This window comes from Strigops habroptila, chromosome 8, assembly GCF_004027225.2.
Source record: "Strigops habroptila isolate Jane chromosome 8, bStrHab1.2.pri, whole genome shotgun sequence".
NCBI classification, from domain to species: domain Eukaryota; kingdom Metazoa; phylum Chordata; class Aves; order Psittaciformes; family Psittacidae; genus Strigops; species Strigops habroptila.
In genome coordinates, this window is record NC_044284.2 from 9,398,874 (window position 1) to 9,421,892 (window position 23,019).

At 37.6% G+C, this 23,019-nt stretch overlaps 1 protein-coding gene across 4 annotated transcripts in view; it reads left to right on the forward strand.

The window, feature by feature from the left end:
- The window catches only part of WDR33 (WD repeat domain 33), a 68,477-nt gene continuing 45,458 nt past the window's right edge, over nt 1-23,019 (forward strand). For all 4 annotated transcript variants that reach the window (XM_030495941.1, XM_030495942.1, XM_030495945.1 and 1 more), the window contains exons 1-6: nt 1-213; nt 17,375-17,599; nt 19,235-19,303; nt 20,326-20,430; nt 21,076-21,171; nt 21,666-21,817. In XM_030495941.1, coding sequence (XP_030351801.1) covers nt 17,396-17,599; nt 19,235-19,303; nt 20,326-20,430; nt 21,076-21,171; nt 21,666-21,817 — 626 coding nt within the window. In that variant the 5' untranslated portion in view covers nt 1-213; nt 17,375-17,395. The remainder of the gene's footprint in view (nt 214-17,374; nt 17,600-19,234; nt 19,304-20,325; nt 20,431-21,075; nt 21,172-21,665; nt 21,818-23,019) is intronic.

Sequence of the window (23,019 nt, forward strand, 5' to 3'; positions counted from 1 at the left end):
GGATAGACAGCGGAGCCTTGAGGGGCCGCCTCTCGCGGCCGCCGAGCGTGGTGACGTAAGGGCGCGTGCGCCGCCCGGCCGCTGGTGGGGGAAGGAAGATGGCGGCGGGCCGCGGTGGGGGCTCGTGAGGCGGCGGCTTCCGGGGCCCGGAGGGACGAGGCGAGTGGCGAGGCGGCGGGGCGCGGAGTCGGGGAACGAGAGACCGGCTGGACGGTGAGTGCGGCTCGGTGCTGCGCCGCCGGCAGAGCGGCCGCGGCGGGGAGCGGTATGGGAAGCGCGGCTGCCTCCGCCATTTTTAGGCCGCGGCCCAGAAGCGGGGCGGCCAGGCCCGGGAAGAGGCCGAGCCCCGATGCGGCCCGCCAGCGGCGGGGCATTGGTACAGTAGGGAGGGCCCGGGGGCTGCCCGCGTTGGGGCACCCCTGGGAGTGCGGGGCCAAGGCCTTGTCTGCGCAGGGCCCAGCTCCGCGGCGCCAGGCCCATGGGGTGGGGTGTGCGGGAGGGCTGAGGTGGCGGCGAACGCTGGGGCTGGGAGCAGGTCTCCTGCCTGCCTGCTGTGTGGCTGTCTGGTTGTGACCTCGCCCGAGTCTCTCAATCCTGCCTTTTTCTGTTTTTTAAATTATTATTTTATATATGTATTGCTTTTCTTCTCTCCGCCTTGGATTTGAGTGGAGATCGGGTTAGGACTGCTTGAAGATCTGGTTTGGGAAGTCCTGGCCATGTGCAGCAAGCACTTGCTTATTCTGGAAGGGTGGATGGTTTTAATGATGGTATGGTGGCACATTCCACTGGCTGAGACTCACCAGTCTGTAATTATCATATGGGTAGAAAACCTGGGTGATTTGTTAAATTAAGAAAAAAAAACATGGCAAAACCAGAAAACCAAAACAAACCAGCATTTTTCTGTGAGGAGAGCTCATTAAACCTTGTGCTTTCTTGAAGATGGATGTTACTTCTCTCTTGCTGTTAGCTTCTTTGTTATGAGTAGATAGGTGTATAGCTTCAAGTATAGTATTTTGAAATATTGGTACTCATTTGAGCACATCTGTTTGTCTTACAGAAGTTGTCATAGGTAAGTCGTTCTGTTCTTCATTATATCCTTAATTGCAATTTGTGAGTAGTGTTTGGGACTCTGTTTTCCTATGTAGACGTTTGTCCCTCAACTTCCTCCTTGCAACAGATGTTTGGTTTTTTTTTTTCTTAACTCAAAAGTGTTCTTCCTTTAGGAAAGGCAGCACTACGTACATATTTGTTGGAGAGTTTATAGCACACAAACAATATTGTGTCAAAGTAGTTTGGCGATCCCTCCTGCTGAATTCTTTATCAGCTAGATTGACTTTTACTTCTCAACAGTTTGCTGCCGTGTTCTGCCATAATCTTTAATGTAAGAATATGTAGTCATAAAACATATCTCAGAGTCTGGTTCATCACATCTCGTTCAGTTCTGCCATGATATTTCTAATAGGAAGATCTGAAAATGTAGTTAAATTCGCATTGGTTTTGAATTCTCTGCCCAACTGCTCTACAGTTTAGAAGGTAACCTTTACAAAGCTTTCCTGCACTTCACTGTTTCAGAAGTGGATGGAACTACCAGATTTTATTAAGAGTGTCAATTCTGAGAAATAAATGTTGAGAGATGAGTTAAAAACCAAATCCCTGAGCTGCTAAGTGCTAGTAACTAGTATATGTTTAACTTAGTACTCTGCTCCTACAGCTGCTAAAACATTTTAACTTGAAAGTCAGTCACTAAAAAGAGTTAAAACCTTTCTCAGTTTCCCTGAAGTGTTGGTCATCCATTGAATCCTTGCAGCAGCAAACATTAGACTGTGTGGACCATTGGCATTGAAAATTCCTAATCTGTTTCATATTCCTGCTATCAGCAGGGGTTAGCACAATTAATAACATAGTGTTCCTAGATAGCTCTTGAGATAGAGATACTAGAAATGCCTTCTTTTGCTGCAGCAAATAGAGGACTTGGTCTGAGGAGGGTATGAGATATCTTCTATTTTGTTCCCATCCCTAGCAGATGTACTAATCTTCTTACTCACCAGAACAAAAATATTGCAGGGAAGACTTCTGGTTGAGTAGGAATATAGGAGGAATACAGTTTAGGAGGAATACAGTTTAACTTTTGATTGACAAGATTCCACGCAAAATATTTCGCTTTTTGCATCTGCTCGCCACAGGGTTAATATCCAGGGAATTTCTGTGGTTGTCTCACTAACACTGTAAAGGAAAATAATTTCAGCTTTGCCCAGATGTTGCTCTAGCTTACAATTCAGAAAACTGCTCATATCTATGCAGGGAAGTTGTAAGAAGAATCCCAAAACTTTTATTTGTAGCGTGTTTGTGAATTTTACAAGATTTGTTCTTTCCTGATATATAATTTTTGTTACTGAAAGTTCTGTACAAAGTAAAAATACAGAAATGCAGGTTTGGCTCGTATAGTTAACAAATAAATGTCATTAATAAGTATACCTCAGTCAAACTGAACACTATTAGAGCTTAGTGGTGGGGAGGGGATGTAGTAAAGATCTTTCAAAAGATTAAAACCTTAAAAGAACCTTAGTTTTTGTCTCTTATCACAGAGAATCTCTGAAAGTAAGAGCAGAGAAGTAGACTTTCTGATAGCTAAATAGTTCTTTGTTTGTATTTTGTTGTTACTAATATCGTTTCAGTTTAGAGCATCCATGATCCCATATTTTTTAAATGGTGCTAAACTTAACTAGTATTTATAAAAACTACTTAGCACGTAATAGAATGTCATTTATGGTTCAACCAGCTTTCCACATTTGGGCTGGGTGTACTGATCATTCTGTTGTGAAACTTGAAATGTGATAGGAAGTATATATTTACCAGGAAAGCAAGTAAGCTATTTTCTCTTTTGTTGTGCAGTATTACTTTTGATCAATCTTTAGTATAAAGACAGTTCATGCACAGCAATACGAAATACTGGTTAAAATTGTTCTTCAGTTTCTGATAATGCAGATTAAAGTTGGTGGTAGGAAAAGGGGTAAGGCCTGAATGTGTTACAGCACATTAGAAGCCTGCATTTTTGTGAAGGTTGTAATTAGAAAGTGGCTAAGTATTCCAGCCCTTCATTGTTTGCTTGTTTTAAAGGATTTTATTTCAAGTTTCTTTCCCTGTTCTAAAGGGGACTTGATAAAAAAATAAAAATAAATCCAAACCAACAAAGCTAAAACCAAACAAAAAACTAACACAGAAACTGTAGTACTTCTTAAATAACTTAAGTACAAGTCAGAACATAAGTGTTTAAATCTATTAGTGACTTGATACTGTCCTTTGAGCCTTTATACTTTTTTGGCACAGTTCTTTATTTGCTTTGAGTGATCACCGTTATGATTTGTAAGGCATTCTGTGGCTGTGGAGGGATACTGGAGACCGAAATATTTTATCCTTTGAAACTAAGCTAACTGATATTGTTCCTGTTTTACCTCTGCACGAAATTATAAAATGGAAGTATGGTTCTGTGTAGTAAGAATGGCCATGGAAAGCAAATCCCTGTTTATCTAGGCAGCTATGTACCTGTTTTTCACTTGAGAGAAAACAAACAAACCCTGGTCATTAAGATACCTTGTTGAACAAGAAGAATAAGTGCCAACTTCCATATTATGGGATAATCTTTAATGCTGAAAATCCATGTAAATAAAAAGGACTAATGATTTTCAATCCTTAAAGGAAATCCATTTACTTTAAGGACTGAAAAATGTATCAAGTCTAATAACAATGGATTGTGCTGAGTAAGTTGCTATAAAGTCTTATCAGGAATTGGAGGTTCTGTTCTATGCAATTTCACTGGTCATTGCTGTTATCACAATTTCTCTCAGTTGTAAGGAGGAAAGACTTGCTCTACAGTATTAAACTTTGCATTGACTAACCCTGATAAAACTTCTGTGTTGTACCTGAGTGGTGTTTCAAACAATTACATGGAAGTGTTCTTGCATATATATAGAATGTAAAAAGTATGAGCAATTTTCATCTTCAGACACAAATGAAAACATCTCTTTGTCATCTTACATCATCTTTCTCTGAGCAGAGGTGGGATGTTTGGTTGGTTTTAATCTGGCTCAGTTTTTTGTATTAGCCTGTGTTTTACTGGTTCCAGGACTGGTGAGGTGATAAGAGAAAGAGGAGGTGATGGAACTATCCATTTCTGCCATAGCCTTGTCTTATGCTGCAGTCATGAGTGACTGTAACCATATGTTGAGAGGCCATACGCACTGTTCTTAGTTAATATGGCAGCTATATCAGCTCTTTATAAAATACATCTCTGAATGTTTAACATCATGTCTGCTTAGTACTGAGTTGTAATGAAATGTAGTTGGTCATGAAGCTTGGAATTAGTTGCTCACTTGTAACTGTACCCAAAGTGAGTACCCTGAGTTGAACAGGGCAGGATAGGCCAAGAGCAGTTTTGCAACTAAAAGTACAGATACATTGACACTGATCAGTTCTCTGTATTAGTGTTTTATACACTTCAAGGTGAGCACACAGATCCTTGAAATAATCTGTGTTTAAACATTGGAGGGTTCCTTTAAATAATTTTCCCAAATCCAAAAGAAACATGATATAAAAGAATAGGTTAATGTGTCCTTTAAGGGGAGGCCAGAAGCTGGATAACAAGGAGTCTGTAGTGTTTTATGGGTCTGATGTAGTTTTTGTGTTCACTCTGAAGTTTTGGCAATACAGTGGTTTGTATTTTACTGTGGATGTATGTAAATCTGCGAATTTGAGTCTAGTAGGAGCTGCACTTTGAATTGGATAAGTAGTGCCACAACTCCAGCTGAAGCAAGTGCTTGACTTGCAGCCTGAGGACTGCATAATGGTGCAGCTCTGCTGTGTCCAATGTACAATTTGCAGTAGTGCCATTGCAACCCAAAGGGGTAACTTCATCTGCTTCTGGTCAGTTGGCTGAGAAGGGGCTCTAGGTTTTGTCTAACATTAGAAAAAATGGTCTCAACACAGAACTGTTTCTTAGGGGCATGGTCAGTACGGTCACCAGATGTTCATGCCAGCTCTAAAGAGGGGTCATGTAGGACAGGAACACACAATTTGGGTCAAGGCAGGACTTTTTTTGGTGTCAGCAGTTTTAGGTTGGGTTCAGGTCATTACGGAACTTGACTTCAGCAATCCTCTATGCTCTAAGCACAATGCTGAAGCTCATTCAGTAACTATTGCCACAGTTACATTGTGTGATCACAGTGAGCAGTCATACTTCCTACCATTGTCCTCCTTACCCCTACCCCAGTAAAAATTGCCACTTTGAAAATGTCATTCTTCCTAAGGGGGTATGCTTGTAAAGAAATCATGACACTTTGCGGAGACTAGTGAAATTTGATGATTATATCACTCACAAGAAAAATTGTAGATTGCCCAAACTTGCAAGTAGGAGGACTGCAGACTGAGCAAGTATTAATATAGTATGTTCATTCTGCAGTATTTGCTCTGTTCCTAAATTACAGAGTTTGGACTTAAATTCATTCTTGAGTCAGTCATCAAACCATGTTTTGCAATAATCTACTGCTGGGTGCAAATATTGGTCTTCTCAGCAAATTTAAGCCTAAGAAACAAACTATTGCTAATAATATCTTTTGTAGACTCTTGACTAATGTAATAAGCCACAGCTGCCAAGCTTTCTGTACAGTAAGATGAAATATTGACCTATAAGTGTTGACTGAAGTGCTGCTTTTGCCAGAAGAGCGTGCTGATATTCTCAAGGCAGGCAATACAAAGTAGGAAAGAAATGCAAAGGGATTTTAGGCCTTTGGGGAACTCTGGCTTTCAAAACGGAAGCTCTCTTGTGACATGCATTTCTACTGACTTGTCATTCTCATGGGGAGCTTGACTCTTCCTGTAATTGCAGAAAATTTTACACTGAACCCTGCTCTTTGAAAGGCTTTTTGTGGGATTGGGGTATGTGTACTTGAATTTCCTTCACTGAGAAATGTACTGATAGAGAAGATGAACGCATGCTTTTATTGAGCAGCACTAAATGGTAAATGCAAAGGCAATTTACTAAGGAAGTTTAAATGTGGTCATTGAGTGGTGTATGCATATATAGGTATATCTTCATAATTGTACACAGGCATTTGCATGGCTTGTAAATTGGCAAAGACCATAAAACATATTTTTTGAGGAGCTGGCTGTGTGATTCCAGTTAAAAGCAAGTGTATTTCTTACGTTCAGTTATGTGAGCAAGTGGTATATATATCAGCCATAATTTTAGAAAGTATTCTAGTATTAGAAGTTCCTTAATATAGAAGAATCTCTACGTTGACTATTTTAAAATAGGCGTGTTTCTGACAAAACTTTTAGAACTGCTTAAATTATATTATGTAGATGCTGAGAGCTGAAAATTACAATAGCTATTTTTTCCTATTGTAAATTTGTTCCTCATTGGATTAACCCATTTCTAGCCTAACCACTAGCAAACAGGGATTATATATTGATCTTCCACACCAAACAGTCTCAAAAGAGTAGTTTACATATACACTAGACTTTCAAATCTTAACTGAATACTGTGGAGTTACACTTTTGAAACTGTCTTTAGCCACATGAATAATCTACAGTCAGAACTTTACTTGACAAAGTAATTTAGAAGTGCTGTTTTCTTTCACTATCTCAAGAATTTAGAGGGGTGTGTGTTTGATGGGATTTGTTGGGTTTTTTTAAACTTCTCTGATCAGTAAGTCTATAATGGGGAGCATTGTTAATTTCAGTATGGTTTGCATTTCCCTAGCAGGGTTCATAAGGCTTGTTTAGCAGCATTGTGTGATTTGATAAAGTTTGAATTGTTCTCTCCAATTCTACTTCTCTTGCTTAGGGGTGTCTGTATGAGCTATGTCTGCACATAGCAGCTGTAGGTATTAATTTGCATATTTTGCTGTAAACATAGCTGCTAATTTAACTGCTTGAAAACCTTAAGTTTTGGTTCGAGGGGAGATAACAAATCTGTCTTGGGTAAATCTTGCAGTGTGAATCTGCTACATCTTTTTATTGAAAAAATCAAAAACCCTTAGCAGAGGGAAACCATCGCCTTGGATATTGCTAGGAAAATACTGCGGGGTAGTATGTTATAAGGCATTTATTTTGTAGTGTGTCTGTAAAAGTGTTTAGTATCTTCTTATATTGACTACATAAAGTATGTAAATGACCCAGAAGATGGAGGGGCTTTGTCACACAAAGCCTCCATTTCTGCATGTGAGTTAGGCTGTAGACATGGGTGGTGAATGGCTTTTACCATTAAAATATGCAATTAAATAAATATGTCCTTTTTGAAATGTTCTACTGAAGTATAAAATCTCTTTTTAGAGTGAGAAGTAGAAAACGAATCTTCAAAACATGGTTAGTAACTACTGAAAAACATTGCTTTTAGTTGTGGGGTTTGTGTTTTACCTTCTTAACGCTTCTCACCATATAAAGGCACGTTTTTTCACATGATCACACATGATAGCACTTTCCCTTCCTCCTCCTCCCCTTTCTGGTCTGCAGTTTCTTAGTTATGGAAACTTAAGACACTATTCTTCTACCTTTATTTAACCCCAAACTTGGTATGGCAAAGCATTGCTTTGTCAGAAACCTGTCCTAAGTGACACTTAAGGGGCTGGGAGGCAAACAACCAACTGAAACAAAATACATTCCCCCCCCCATTCTTTGGGTCTCAAAGTAGAAATTTTCTTAATTCTTCTGATGCTTTCAACATTTGCTTTTATATAAAAGTTGTAAGAGTTCTGGATATGTTTGCTAAGCATTCAGTAAATAAAGGTTATGAAAGGTGAGTTCTTTATAAAAAATTACAACTCTTAATAATTCCTGAGTCTTACTGAAAAGGGCTTTGATATCTTCTTGGCAGCATTGAATTTGCAACTCTTAGGGACTCAGATACTCAATATATTAAATTTATGTATTAAAGTGTATGTTTCTGTTCTATAGTGTGAACAGAATCATACTGTCCTTAGATTCTGTGGACTTTGTTCTCTTTATCATCCTAATTTCAGTAGGTTGTTTCTGAAACAGAGGTACTTCTTGCATTTCCCTGCTTAAGTTGTCCTGCTGGCTCCTGTAGTCCTTCTAGTCCTTTTTCCTTCCACTGATAATAAAATTCTCTAAGCATGTTTGGGATTGGTTTTTTTGTTGGTTTTTTTTTTTGTATGATTTCTTGCCACTCTTTTTCCTCCTCTCCCCTTTGTCCCTTCTCTGCTGTTGGTGTGTTTTATACAAATGAGAACTTGGGTCTTATAAGGTGTTATCTCCTGTGAGGAGCCAAGTATAGACAAATGAAAACAACATGTCTGTATTTCATCCATGTGGTACCTAAATAATTGTCTCTAGAATCCAGTAAAGTTCAAGTTCAATCTTATGTAAGATCAGGAGGAAAGATGATAGTCTGTACTTAAACAGTAGCACTTGAGTCAAGAGGGACCTAGATACACTTGAGGAATGGCTCAGCAGAAATATTCTGAGGATTGGCAAGGAGACGTGCAGTTTTCCATGTGCAGGCATAGCCTTACGGATTTGTGCAAGCTGCAGAGTGACTGGTTGAATAGCAATTAAGAGGACCTGACAGTTCCAGTGAATGCAAAGTTGAATATGAACCAACAATATGTTCTCCTTTTAAATCAGGAGGAGCATTGCAAGCAGATTCAGCTGTGGGTTTGGTGTCCCCCCCCAAGATTAGTGCTAGTTCATCAGGTCTTGATACAATAACCAGCTGAAGAATATCTTGATATTCGGATCAGGAAAGATGGGAGGCCTTTTTTGCCTTTAATCTGCTTTTCTTTTGTTGTTTTCTAGTATTTGTCATGCTACGTTATGTGATTTAAAGTTAGCCTTAAAGTTTTGTTTCCAAACAGGTAGCTCCAAGGCAAGGCAGCATAATTAATCACTTCAGCATGAAAACCAAGCTGGATATATTTCAGGCAGTTAAGGTGAATTGCTATCATCATAGATATTAACAGTAATAAAAGACAGTCTGGATTATAATCTAAATGCAGGTTTTAACAAATCCTAACAGGAGTCAAGATAAATATATTGGCAGTTTACGCAGAGGAAGAATATTATTATTAAAATATTGTGAGTAAATTTTAACTTGAAGCAAAACTATCAAATTTGTAATACTGAAATCATGACAGCAGACTAAATCCGGTGCATCTAATATAACAACTAAGGTTTAGTTGTTGTCTGCCAAACATCCTCATAATGCAATTGATTGCTTCTGTGCATGTTTTGAAGTACGCCTCAAGTAACTTGCTGTACAGGTTGCGTTTGTGAGGTGCAGAAAGGGAATCATTCTAGACTATACTGTAGCCATAGTGGTAAAGCCGGGTGTGTTTTGAGTCCTGTGGACTAAAGTATTTTGACTTTTTTATGATGTACATAAGCACCTTGTATCCATAAATTTCTACTTTGAAATGAGTCAAGGGTTTAGTTTGGGCATAAAATGGGGAATGTTTGAGATTTGATTATTAGCTATTTGTTTAGCACTAGAAATTCAAAATCGGAAACTGTAAAATGTGTGTGTAGCCTATGTGCCTGCAGCTAAGCAGACTGAGCTGTTCAGGATTATTCTGTAACCTGAGACTCTCAGACTGGCTGTTAGAAGTTTCCCCCAATAGCCCATTCTTCCTTGGGCTTTTAGATGTCTTCACTTGTCTGTATGCTTTCTCCAGTATTTCAGAGGTTCTTGGGCATAGTGTGTTTGTATGTGAAACTTCAAAGTTTCTTCCTGCGGATAATAAACCATTTGAATCAAAGACTGCATCAAAATAATGACATTTTGTCAGGTCTTGCTCACTGAAAGATTGTTTTCTTGATAGATATGTTAGATCTGTTATACGTTCTATCCTTTCAGACTCTGTATTCCGCGTATATGAAATTAAAGGAGGGAAAAATACTACTGCATTTTTAGGTCCTTGATCATGCTTGTGTAGTAGGTTCTGGGCTGGCTGTGAAACAAAAATCTTTGTAGTGTCTCCAAATAAGAAGAGGTCACTGAACATTTTGGGCAGAGTAGTTTACTTTGGCTTAGCCAACGATTAACTTAAGTATCTTTCAGTGTTTTTGATGAAGACATAGGAGATGTTAAGTTTATTTTTTACATTTCCTATTGGAATAGAACAACTGGAATGGAGAAAGCTGCCAAATCCTTTCCTCCCCTCTTTACATGGTCAGAATGTAAACCCTATTTCTAGGAAAATTTTATTCACAACTAAAACACAATGGAGAATGGATACTAATGTATATTTGGACTACAGGGTAGAACTCTGGGGAAATCTGCTTGCTGCAGAGACCAGTAATATTGCTTAATGGCAGTCTTGTGTAATATAGTTCTGTATTTTTGTCCTGAGTTTTGTGGTTCAGTGTGTTATGGACCTCCAGCACTTGTGGATAATTAAAGAGTATTCTCAGATTGTAAGAATGGTCTTATGTTTCTTAGGCTTAAACTTACTATACTCATGTCTGCATGTTTTCTAGAAAATCTTGAGATCTACATATAAAAAAGCAGAAAAGTACATGCTGTTGCCATGCCTTCTGTAATTCAAAAGTGGGAATGGTATTTTTAAACACTTAAAAGGACGAGAACCTTATCCAGTCTTCTTCTACTGTTATAAATTGGGGTGATTTTTTTTCCTGCTTTTGACAAAAGTAGATCATTTCATCACTACAGGGCAGCTTGGCACTTCATTGTTGCATCTCATTGTCTGATGCAAATGGTCCTTCCTGCTGGAGTGTATGCTGTTTTTACAGAAAGTGATGTTCTTTTAGTGAGTGAAGATAGGTCACAGAGTACCTTTGAAGATGAGAATGTATGGGTTTTGGTTTGGGTCTTTTTTTGGGTTTTTTTTTTTTAAACGCTTTTATTTTCCTGCTTAATACAGCCATTATCTTTCATAACTAAGATACCGTGCAGTTACAGAACTGTAAATCAGTAAAGGTCCATAGCATTCTCTCTGGACTCTCTGGACTTTGTTCTATGTTACAAAAGAAGACTTTATAAAAAGTACTCCTGAAATTGAGACTTTTGAGTGCCTCACAGATATACAATTTTCATACATTAGGTGATCTGATTAAATGTTTCTCAAATACCATAGGAAACTGAAATAAAGCAATTCAAGGAATTGGTCAAATTAATATATTCTTCACAAGATCTGCAAATTGGCATAATTTTTCCTTTTCCATAATACTGCTGTTTTTTCAGAGTGGAATTATCTAATGTGCTGTGAAGGAAACTTATGATTAATGTTTTCTTCAGAAAAATGATGACATCTGGACACAACAGAAGCAAAGTCACCTCTGTTGTGAGAGACTAATTCATTGGCATACACACAAATTAGTTTCAGCAGATTTCAAGTGTACCTTCAGAAAAACGTGGAAGCTTGCTGCTGCTACTGCTGTTGTTACAATGTTGTTAGTAATGTGAGTTTCTGATCATTCTAGATTGTAAGGGCATCTGTTTCAGTGAATAAAGCAAAGGAGATGCAGAAACACTGTTTCAAAGCCAATCTTTTGCTCAGGTTCATTTCCTAAGAGAGGAATTATTTTGGAAATACCTAATTTAGGCAGTTTAAAATACTTGGAAGACCATTTCCGTAAGATTACATGGTTTGCAAAAATGAAGAATCCTTTCTCTATGTAACCTCCTACTTGATGATTTTATACTTTCAAGAAGTGCCTGAGTCTTAACAGCCGGTCACTCTCTTCAGCCCTTAACCAGGATGGCTGGCTCTATTCCTGTGTAATCGAGAAATGATGCATGTACATGCATGTGGTTTGTTGTTGTTCAGTTGTTTTTCCAAAGATGGCAAAAATAGAACATTTATGTCTGGAATACATCCTTCCATGTAATTCTCTTGCACTGGGAAGAGATATGAGTCTCAGGTAAGCAAAAAGACTGGGTGATGAGACCAAAGAAGAGCTTTCCTGAAAGTACTGAGAATGTTTCAGGATGGAGAAGCCATGGAAGGATCCACTGCTGGTCTCAAGAGCAGAGATGCACATTCTTCCCAAGGGTGAAACAAAGGAGAATTTTTTGGAACTCGGTGTTGATACTCTGTAAAAGAGGGAAGGGAATATATTTAATTTGTGTTTGATCTGATGGTTGGGTTTTTTTCAGATGTGCTTATAGATTCCTTAATTACAAATTAAAAAATGCAGAGGTGCAGTTTTCCAGATATTACTATTTACAGTAAGATTTTTGAATTTAGAGAAATATTATTAAAGTAAGTGGTATCTATACCTTGTAGTAGATGTAAAGGTGCTCGTCCAATCAAAGAAAGATAGTGTTTTCTACTGACGTATTGAACAATAAACATGTTATACTAACTTTGCATTGTGGTGTTCTTATCTTATGCTTCCGCCTCAGAAAGCTGAGGCGGTGGTTTTCTCTTAATTGTGTTGTAGTTTTTTACTGAATGTCTGAACCATGTTTTGGACTTCTCTGTGCTATTCAATGTAAATAATTGCTATTAATTTTATACTGTAAAAGTGCTTGCTTTAAAGCCTACATGTACTTTAACTGTCTGATAATATTTACAAAAGTTGTATACAGATTCAGGAAACTTTTAGCACTTGGTTGGTTGTTTTTTTGTGTTTTTGGGTTTTTTTGGTGTTTTTGGTTTTTCCCCTTACTGCTTTAACCACTCCAGGGAAATGTCTTCTAAGCTGCAGCATGTTCTGTTTAGAGGGCAGCATAGGGTTTGCAAAGTAGCGGGATGCCTGCACTCCCCAGGAGAACAGCCTTCTGCTCTACCATTTGGAAACATAGTTTTCTTTTGATGTATTCAGGTTGTTACAGAGTTGCAGCCAAGTCACTTCACCTCAGTGAAAAGTACCTGTTAAATAGGCAAGCATGTTTTGGTTATCTGTTAGTGCACATTGTTAATGGTTATCGTTACTTTTTGGATAAACCATATAAAATTTGTCCGTATTATACATAAATCAGAATTGGTTTATTTTTCTTTTAGTATTGAACTGTCTGTAAGAAGTGACACATTTACTATCAGTCATGACACTCTCTTTCTCCAAGCTTTACCTGATTAAACCAGTGTAGAAAGATACTTTGGTGGTTTTATTTTGGTTTGAGTAGCCTAATTTGTTTTATTTTGGTTTAGTGAAGTTATGTGTGAATTGCTTTGGTTGCATGGTTTTGGGCAACAAAGCCCAAATCTGTCAATTTTCAAAACTTACTGAGAGGTTCATTTTGATATTAAAGAAACAGCTATACCCAAATAAGGTGATAAAATAATAATGTTACTAAATGCATTATCCCATTCATTTTCTCCCCACAAATCCACCTGTTTTGTGATACTGTGCTGCCCTTGGGTATAAGGTCATCCTCAGTTGTTTTTAACTTCAGTTGCCAATGTTCCTCTGATTACCTGATAGCATTAGTAAACCTGCCATCCTTATGGCACTGTTAGAAATGAATAAAAGGCTCTGTTGCAAGTGTGTGTGTGTTTGATTGTTAAGGAACAGCAGTGGACGTCTTGGGTACTATCACAAGCTCCTTGACTTCTGTTGTGTAGTTTCTTCTGTCCTATTCTCTCTCAACTAAATTCTTCTTAATTTGTCTTGTTTTTTAACTGTCTATTTTTCAGATTTCTCATTCACTCTCTTTCTTGACTGACCTTGCTTCTCAGTGGTTTTGCTTCTGTCATTACTCCCACTCTCACTGCATTTTTTCTAACTTGTCTTTGGGATTTTTTTGTCCATCTGGTCCTAATCCTGCCTTCAGTTTCCCATCAGCTGTGCCTTCATTTACTCCCCAATTGGATTGCATTTCTCAGTCTGTCTTTTGTGATCTGAGTTGAAAACTAGGCCCAGTTACTTATATTCTAGTGTTACTGGATGGCTCTGTCTTTGCTCTGTGAATTAATTATATATTCTCTGTATATCCCAAATACATTTATTCACTCCCCAAATGTATGAAAGCTAGTCAGTTTTGAAGGGGTATTTGTGGAGACAGAAAGGGGGAAACTGGCAGATCTGACCTGTACCTGATGTTGGAAAAGTCTTGCTGTTGCTTCTCATTGTGTGTTAAGGAAAAAATAGTCTTCCATTTGAACCCTTGCTGATGGACTCCAAAATAAATTCCAAGTTTGGTACTTTGCTTAAAAAAAGAAATTGGATGTTAGTACTCTGGATTATACATTGTCCTCTAATTCTTATTTGCATGTTTTTACTCATGCTCCCAATACAATGAGAACTTTAGCTGTAGCCGCACTGAATCAGGTACTTTTTTAAGTCGGTACAAAGTGTATCAGGAGAGCCTGTTGAGGCACTGGTTTGTCCCAACAAAACATGAAGTAGGATACTAGTAACTGAAACGTTAAATTGGTATATTTGTCTGACTGGAGTAGAGGCCTTTGGAAATAAATGTTCCAGTTTCATCTGATAAATGAATCTGTACAAAAAAAAAAACAACCCCAAACCTTCTATTTCTAAAGCTTCTTTGTTTGAAAACTTCATTCTCTGTGTATATATTCTTTTTATGTATTTGTTCATATATGTGTGTAGGATGTATGCAAATTGACTTGGGCATTTATAACTGCAGGTAGGAGACGACTTGTGATAGAGGCAGTGATCTAAAAAGTTGGAGAAACAGTTTAGCACATAAACCCTTCATTTTCCTAATCTGGTGTCATCTCCCTTGTCATGTTGTCGAAGCTGTGATGTTACATATTGTCCTATCGTAATCATGAGCTTGGAAGGGTCTGGAGGCACGAAGAGATGTAATTAATATGTTTATGCCTTTGGTCACCTTTTAAACAACAGATTTAGCTGATGTTGATTGCATGTAAAGTGAATGTTGTTTATGGGATTCAAAGATAGACACTGCTTGTGATAGTTTTAGGTATGCCCAATCTAAATTTGTCCATATCATAGCTAATGCTTTATTCGCCAAAGTTAGTAATTGAAAAATGTTCTTCAGGAGACTTCATTTTCTGAAAAAATGAGAATAAATTAACTTGTTGCTTTGAAGTATTTCTCTAAAAAGGCATTTTTATGTTTGTTTTTGGTTTGGTTTGGTTTTTTTCTTACAAATATAGCTGATCAAAGTGGTTTTGGAGCCTCCAGCATGTATCTTTGTCTGCATTCTTGGTGTTGGTTCTTGAAATTTATTTGCATTGCCTGTAAGAGAGTACAGATGTGTGGCTTTGAAAATACATCTTTTTCTCTCTGGTTTAAAGTGCGGGTTGGTACAGGAGTGTGTATCTTTAGACTTGAGAGAGAGTAGGAATGGAAATTCCACCACCACCCCCTCACCCCACCACCACGCCACCCCGTTTTTTTTTAACCCTGAGTAATGAATAAGCTTTTAAACTACATTAAAAAGGCCATTAATGGGCTTGCGTGTTTGATGCCAGCTTGCTTTGCTCGTTTGAAGAAGCTGCTTTATCTTTTGATATAAAAGCACTACTATTCTTTTAATTTTACCTTTTGAGATTTAACACCTGAAACTTCCTGTACAAGTTAGCTACCTTCTGACAAGTTATAAGAGAGTCTGATAATAGTGTTAGGGGTACTTGACATACATCCGTATGAAAGTTTTGATGCCTTTTTCTTGTTTCAGATAGCTTAATGTTGTAGTAATTGTGTTGTTACTGTGGTATAATGGATGTGGTGGTATTGGGAGGAAGACATGGTGTCTTAATAGACCACCTGGTATTGGGCAGCTTTCAGGCAAGCGAGCCTTTCAGCCCCAAGGTGCAGGTTTGTTTATTTGAAAGCTGGTCTCTTTCCAGTTACCAAGAATTTGTCTAATAAAAGATGAAACTCCTGCCAAAGGTCTTAAATTTCCTTACCTTGTTTAAGGAAGCATGCTATTTTAGTTTGGAATTGTTTTTCTTGAATGGAGAATAGTTGTAATGGCTTTAGCTTGGTTTTTCCGTTGTACATTAGAGTTGTTTGTGTAACTAACAGCTAGGTGTCATAGCTTGTTTTTGTAGCTGGCCTGCCACACTTTCAGTTGCCAGTGGAAAGGAGTGTGTGACTTCCAAACTTGAAAAACCTACGAAGGTTAATCCTTTCCCTGTGCCAGAAATCTGACTGATATTTAAAGGGCAACCTACTCCTTGTAGTTACAAAGAACCTCTTAGTAAAAATCAAACTATGCATTACTTTCAAAACCTCTTTTATGTCTAGCACTTCTATCTTAGCTTTATTTTGCTGTTTAAAACATAGAAATGTTTTTCAGTTATTTGGATCAAAAAAATGAGATAAAATTTAAGATTGGCAGTTGAACCAACTTCCCAACTCTTTCAAATTGAGGCTAGGAGTATTTTACCTAAATAGCAAAGTGCATTAATGAATTTACAAACAGATTATTTCAACTTTAAAAACAATTTCTACCAGTTCTAGTTCTACCCTTTTTATTAAATGCACTTTGACTCTGTATGAACACTTTAGCCTTCATGCAAAGGAGGGTTTCTCAGATTTTGTGTTCCCTTAATGACAGGTTTTAGTTGAAAATTGTTTCCAAAATAGGAGGCTGGGAGGAGGATAGGGGGTACAAGTTGAAAATAAAGTTTGAGCTTTTCATTGGTTCAGAGTGTACCACTGCTTAGTATGAAGTTAGTATGTACTTCAAAGTGTATATTGTAGTTTTCAGTTGTGAAGAGGTGGTTATGGTCTCGTTTAAGGATTTTATAGGCTGAAAAATTAATGTAGCCTGATTTCCTTCTGTCAGAAAAAAACCATATCTGATTATTAAATCCCCCCCCGCATATTTGCTTCACGTTCTCAGTGGGTTTTGTTGAGAGAAAGTGGCTTTTGATTATGTTTACCAAACCTTGATAAATATGTAATCCATTTATTTTGCAGTAATGGAATTGAAAGTATACCTAGAGGTAGAATGTGATCTGTGGTATACTTACTATAAATTATGTGAAGGGAATGTAATTTTATTTTCAGGTCCTAGAATAAGGTTTTGAGGCAGCCATTTACAACTTTTTTCCTTGTTAATATTTAAATTAATTTGTAAATAATGTGGTGTTTCCTGTTGTATACTGAATGTGAAATATCATCTTCTGTTGAATGATCTTACAATTTCTTGCATTTACTTGTGCTTGGTTTTATTGAGAACGGTTCTCTTCCTGCACAGTGGTGATACAAACTTTATAGTGATCTGTTTCAATACAAAATTCTTCTTGCTAGAGAATAAAGTACTTAACCACTTCAGTGTCAGTGTTATATGGCACAGGGGAAGAATAATAATTGTTTAGAGGAACCTGCAGATATTTCTTCCCAATAAACAGTTCTTTATGAAGTTGTTAGTCATTCGTGTAAACGTAGTGGAGATACTAATGTGGGATTTTTGTCACTGTCATTTAGTAACCTAGTGTGTTACTTTTTGCAGACTTCCAGAAATAAGACAGCCATGGCCACAGAAATTGGCTCCCCGCCACGATTTTTCCACATGCCGAGGTTCCAGCACCAGGCGCCTCGGCAGTTGTTCTACAAAAGACCTGATTTTGCACAGCAGCAAGCAATGCAACAGCTTACTTTTGATGGAAAGCGGATGAGAAAAGCTGTGAACCGAAAAACCATAGACTACAATCCCTCTGTAATTAAATATTTGGAGGTTAGTTAATCTTCTGGTTTTGTTTGAAAAGCTTTTCTTGCCTGAAATTAGTAATTGTGCTTTTCAGTGTCCAAAGAGCAGTCTAGAATCCTGGAAGATTTCCTGCTGCATTTTCAAACTAAATGACAAATGCTTGTAAATTTGCTATAGTATGAATAAAAAGGGGTTTGGTCCTTGGTAATAAAACTGCACATGTACACAACTGAATTTGTTGTTTGTATATCCACCAATTTTTGTGTTCTGTCTTAGAATTTCAACTTGGAGTGCGGTTGAGTGTTTTGTGTGATGTTCCGAGTTTTCAGTGAACACAAAAACTCCTTCTGTAATGTAATTGTTCTTATTTTTATTTTGAAATAGAAGTTTCCTAAAATGGGAAATAAACCATTACCCCCTTCCCCTCCAAAACCAGGGCACCATAAAAATGTTTTCTCATCCTTTTACTAAATAGCATTGCAACTTGCACTGTGGTCTCTGGAAGTCCCTTTCTGTAGAGTTACTAGATAAAGAACAACTACAAATGAAGTTTCGTTGAATAAACATTTCTGTAAAAATGCTTATTTAATGTTCTTGATGGGGTAGTATTAATTTTTTTAAATGTAATTATATGATCAATATTTGCTGTTCAGTTACACGATCAAGATTTTCTGGATGTTAGCTTAGAAGAAATAGAATCAACTCTGTACATACAAGGATTGTTGGAATCTCAACAGCAACATTGCAAGAACATGATGAAATCAATTTGCTTTTATGTGGCCTATGCATGATTATAGCTTGTAGGTGTTAACAATTGGAAGGTTTTCTTAATAATAAATTTAAATTATCTTCTAAGATCTGTTTAGGCACTAAACATTTAAAACATACTCTTATATTTTAGAAATGTTCCCAAAAAGATCTGCTGGTAGTGGAATAAATAACTGAAATTTAGTAGTTCAGGACCTTTTTTCTATTGTGGCAGAAATAAGCACCCTCAAACTTCTATTTATTGAAAACAAACAAAAATGAGATCTGTATGTTTTGACTTGGACAAAATTAGGATACACCAGAATGCCGTTTTGGTCCCAACTTCAGTTTGGCTGATTTAATTTGATGTGGTACTATTAAAAATGTAATTTGCTTTTGGTTTAAGAAATTCTATCAAACTGTACTAGTGTATGCTGGAAGTATTTTACCTAGAATTTTAGCTTACGTTTCTAATAGGTACACAAATCCAAATTGGTAAAATGTACAGCACAAAGCTGAAATAATTTCATGCTTAATTCATATAAAGTGGTTTTGAAGATGTTTGACAGCTTTTTAGAGTACCTATTAGCCTGGGCAGCAAAGAACCAGTCATCTTTGTTACAATTATGTGCCTTATTACATAGGACTGCTCTTTTCAAATTGTTAAGCTGCAATTTTAAAAGAGCTGCTTTAGTCTGATAAAGTGAAGACTTTGAACATTCTTGAATCTTTTGTTTATGCTGTACAAATTCTACAGGTTTCCTGAGACCAAAGTCTTTTAGCCAAATTTATTCTAAAATCCTTGGAGGGCTTTGGAATTTCCAAAATAAGCAGGCAGTATGTTCCCTTATTTTCTGTTGTTTAACAATGACGTGTAGTGGTGGTATGAACTAGGAATTTTTTTTCCTCTTCCAGAATAGAGTATGGCAGAGAGACCAGCGAGATATGCGAGCAATCCAGCCTGATGCAGGGTATTATAATGATGTAAGTAAAATGTTTCTATTTCATGATGGTCTGTGCATAAAATTTTTCCAGGAAATTGGAAGGATTCTGTCTGTCAGCTGCGGTTATCTTTTTTGTTCACAAGAGGCCCTAAAGATTTGAAGGCTATCTTGATTCTATGTTATCTCGTTCTGTTGTTATTCATGTCCATAAAGATGTTGCCTGGCTGGGAACTAAGTGCCATTGAGCTGTTTGCTCAGTTCTCCCACCCTGCCCTCGTGGTATGGGGAGGAGAATCAGAAAAAGGTAGAACAATGGGTTGAGGTAAAAACAGCTTAATTACTGGAGAAAAAAGTAAAATATAATAATAACCGTAATAATAATAGTAGTTTTAGTGAAAAGGAGAAGGAGGTATATAACACAAGGAAAAAAAAGAAGTGATGCATGATACAATCACTCACCACCTGCTGACTGATGCCCAGCTCATTCCCAAGCAGCGATTGGTGCCTCCTGGCTAATTCCCCCCCCCCGGTTTCTACACCAAGCATGATGTGCTGTGGTATGGAATATCCCTTTGGCTAGTTTGGGTCAGGTGTCCTTCTCTGCTTCCTCCTGGCTTCTTGTGCCCCTCCTCACTGGCATAGCATGAGACACTGATAAGTCCTTGATATCAGGCTAAGTGCTGCTGAGCAACAACTAAAACGTTGGTGTGTTATCAACATTGTCCTCAGACTAAAGCCAAAACACAGCACTGCACCAGCTACTAGGAAGAAAACTAACTGTATCCCAGCTGAATCCAGTACAGAAGAGAACCTGAAATTGGATAGGCTTTTAATTTTTGGAGAAAAGATCTCTCATCATGCACTAAGCTTGCAAAGCTGCTCTTGAAGATGCTAGTTCTGGATGTTTGAGATGGTAAATCATGAAGACTTTTGAACACTTCTGTTAATATCCTTGCAAATGAAAAACTTGCTTTTCCAGAAATGGGTGTTCAGAATGTATGCTTTTCTTGCAGTTTCTGTTTAGAAATGTCATTACTAAATCTTTTGTTGGTTCTCTCACAGTTGGTCCCTCCTATAGGAATGCTGAACAACCCTATGAATGCTGTCACAACAAAATTTGTTCGGACATCTACTAATAAAGTAAAATGCCCAGTGTTTGTTGTTAGGGTGAGTATAGTGTTGGATTCACTTAGTTGTATTGTCTTAATTTACATTACAGTGATATTTGTAACTGAAGCAAGGAAGAAGATAACAGATAAGGCATTTCCAAATAAAACTAGCATGTGGAATGTATTAACTACTTCTGTGTCTAGTCTTTCTGTGGATGATTTTAGGAAATTGGAAGGTCTGAGTACAAGATAATTATTTTGCTTGAGTTTGAGGTGCACTTCCTACTTAGTTTTGTGTCTCCCCATTTTGGGGGGCTAATATATCTTGATTCTCAGAAAAAAAGGCAGTTCGGTCTCTGCTGTTTGACTCTTATGGCATCTTTTAACAACTTTTCCATGATGTCAGCAATATTGTTTAGTATGGATATTGTACTGGAAATGTATTGGTGCCCATAAGCTGTTACTTCTCTACAACTACATTTTTTTTCATTGCTTTTACAGTGGGCTTTGTCCTGTTGTTATAAAAGTCAAAAGCCCTCTGGCACAGTTCTGCATTTTTGTCTGTCTTACATCCTCTAGAAAGTCATTTAGTAAATTCCAGTTCTGCAGTTTCCCTGAAAGAAGCTTATGATTGATTTGGAGGATTGTGAAGAAATCTTTGAATGTTATATTTGCACAGTTTAGTTATATTTTTCTTTTACAGTGGACTCCTGAGGGGAGACGTTTGGTCACTGGTGCATCTAGTGGAGAGTTCACTTTATGGAATGGACTGACTTTCAATTTTGAAACGATATTGCAGGTAAATTCATCTGTCAAGATTTCTGTGTATTTCCCTGAGGTGTCGGGAGCATGTTTTAGGAAAACATCTTCACCCTGCTCATCACGAGTCTCTGGTCTAAGTGTGGTAATTGGAGCCTTATAGGTCTTTTATGTTTTTATTCTGCTCTGATTCCATGTTAGACCGTGGCTAAAGGCAATTCATTTAATGCTTCTCATTCCGTCTTCATATGCTATGCTAACTGTTCTCAAAAGCGTACTCTGAGTATTTGTAATAAAAAAAAACCATTTTGGAAACACAATGCAAATACTCTTAATTTATTATTTAAGAGACCATTGTATACAGAGTAAGGGTTTTTTTTTTTTGCTGCAATAACATCATGAATCTAATTAGATCATCATTGTGTTCATTTCTTTGTTGCAGCTTTTAAGTAGGAACTTTACTAACTTTTGTGTTTGTGTGGGTCAGATAGTATTTGAACATGTTTGCTAGAAGTTTTGTTTCTGAATTTACAGGCTCACGACAGCCCTGTAAGGGCTATGACTTGGTCACACAATGATATGTGGATGCTGACAGCAGACCACGGGGGATATGTGAAATACTGGCAGTCCAACATGAACAACGTCAAGATGTTCCAGGCACATAAGGAGGCGATTAGAGAGGCCAGGTTTATACACAATATACCATTTTCTGTAGTACCTATTGCCATGATTAGACTGTTCTCTAAGTGTATTCTGGGTGCAGAAATGCATGGGTTCTGTCAGATTCTGGGAAGCTTCCTGCACCACATAAACACAATATTTTCTTTTGTTTCCACATTCTCACCGTTTTGCTGGCACCTTTCTGACTTAGTATTGTCCCAGTATCCGCCTCTGCAATATGTTAGAGATGTATTTGTCTGCCGCATTTTACACTGGTATTCTTTTCATTTTAATATGGTGACGATGTGTATCAGTTATTCCTTTTTATACGCACTGTGTAAGACAACAATTTCATTCCAAATAAAGAATTCAGTCTTTAATAATCTAACTGAATAAAATATAAAGCCTTCAGAAATAAAACACCTGCATAGTTCTCACAAAATAATAAAACACTAAATAAAGTGAAGAACTGCTTGGCTTGGTGAAGCCAAGACTTCCAGTAATACTAAATACCCACGCAGACTGCCACATACAGAAGTCTAATGTTAATACTGAATGGGTTCTTCAAGCTTGAAACTGTAAGCAAGCCATTGAAAAGAAGACTATAGGGTATTCTCTTGGTTCAGTGTTGATGCCTCAGTTGTGCAAATGTCTATTTATATAAAAAAATGGAATCTAAAGTGATACTATCAGTAAGGTGTCAAAGAAGGATGTTTCTAAAGCAAACCTGCACATAATCTTTAGTAAAATATGGAAATGTTTCTAAAGTAAGCCAGAAGAGAAGCTGCAGATCCAAAATGAAGTTAAAGCAGTGTTTCTTCGGGTTCAGGTGCTGGCCCTTGGTCGTAAAGGTTCACTGCCACAAACCCACTTCCATTAAAGTCACCATTTTTCTTTAGGGTGCAGCATTTTCTGCCAGAGTTTGGTTTTGAGAAGTGCTTACACTGGATTCAGTTACTGTCTGACTATCATGGCCCATACACTGAATTTCTGTACTATTTTAAGCCCTTTCCTGATTATAAAGATATAGGATTTTGCAAGGGCTCCATCATGGTCTTTCACACACCAGAAAGGAAGTGAGTGCCTCAGTTGCTGGAGATGTTCTGGCCCTAATCACATGGCTAAATAACCTCTTGCTTTTCCAGTGACTTTCATCAAGCAATATTGACTGTTCAATCTGGAAGCTGCTTCTATGTCTGTAGGATTCTTTTCATGGTGTTGATGGGGT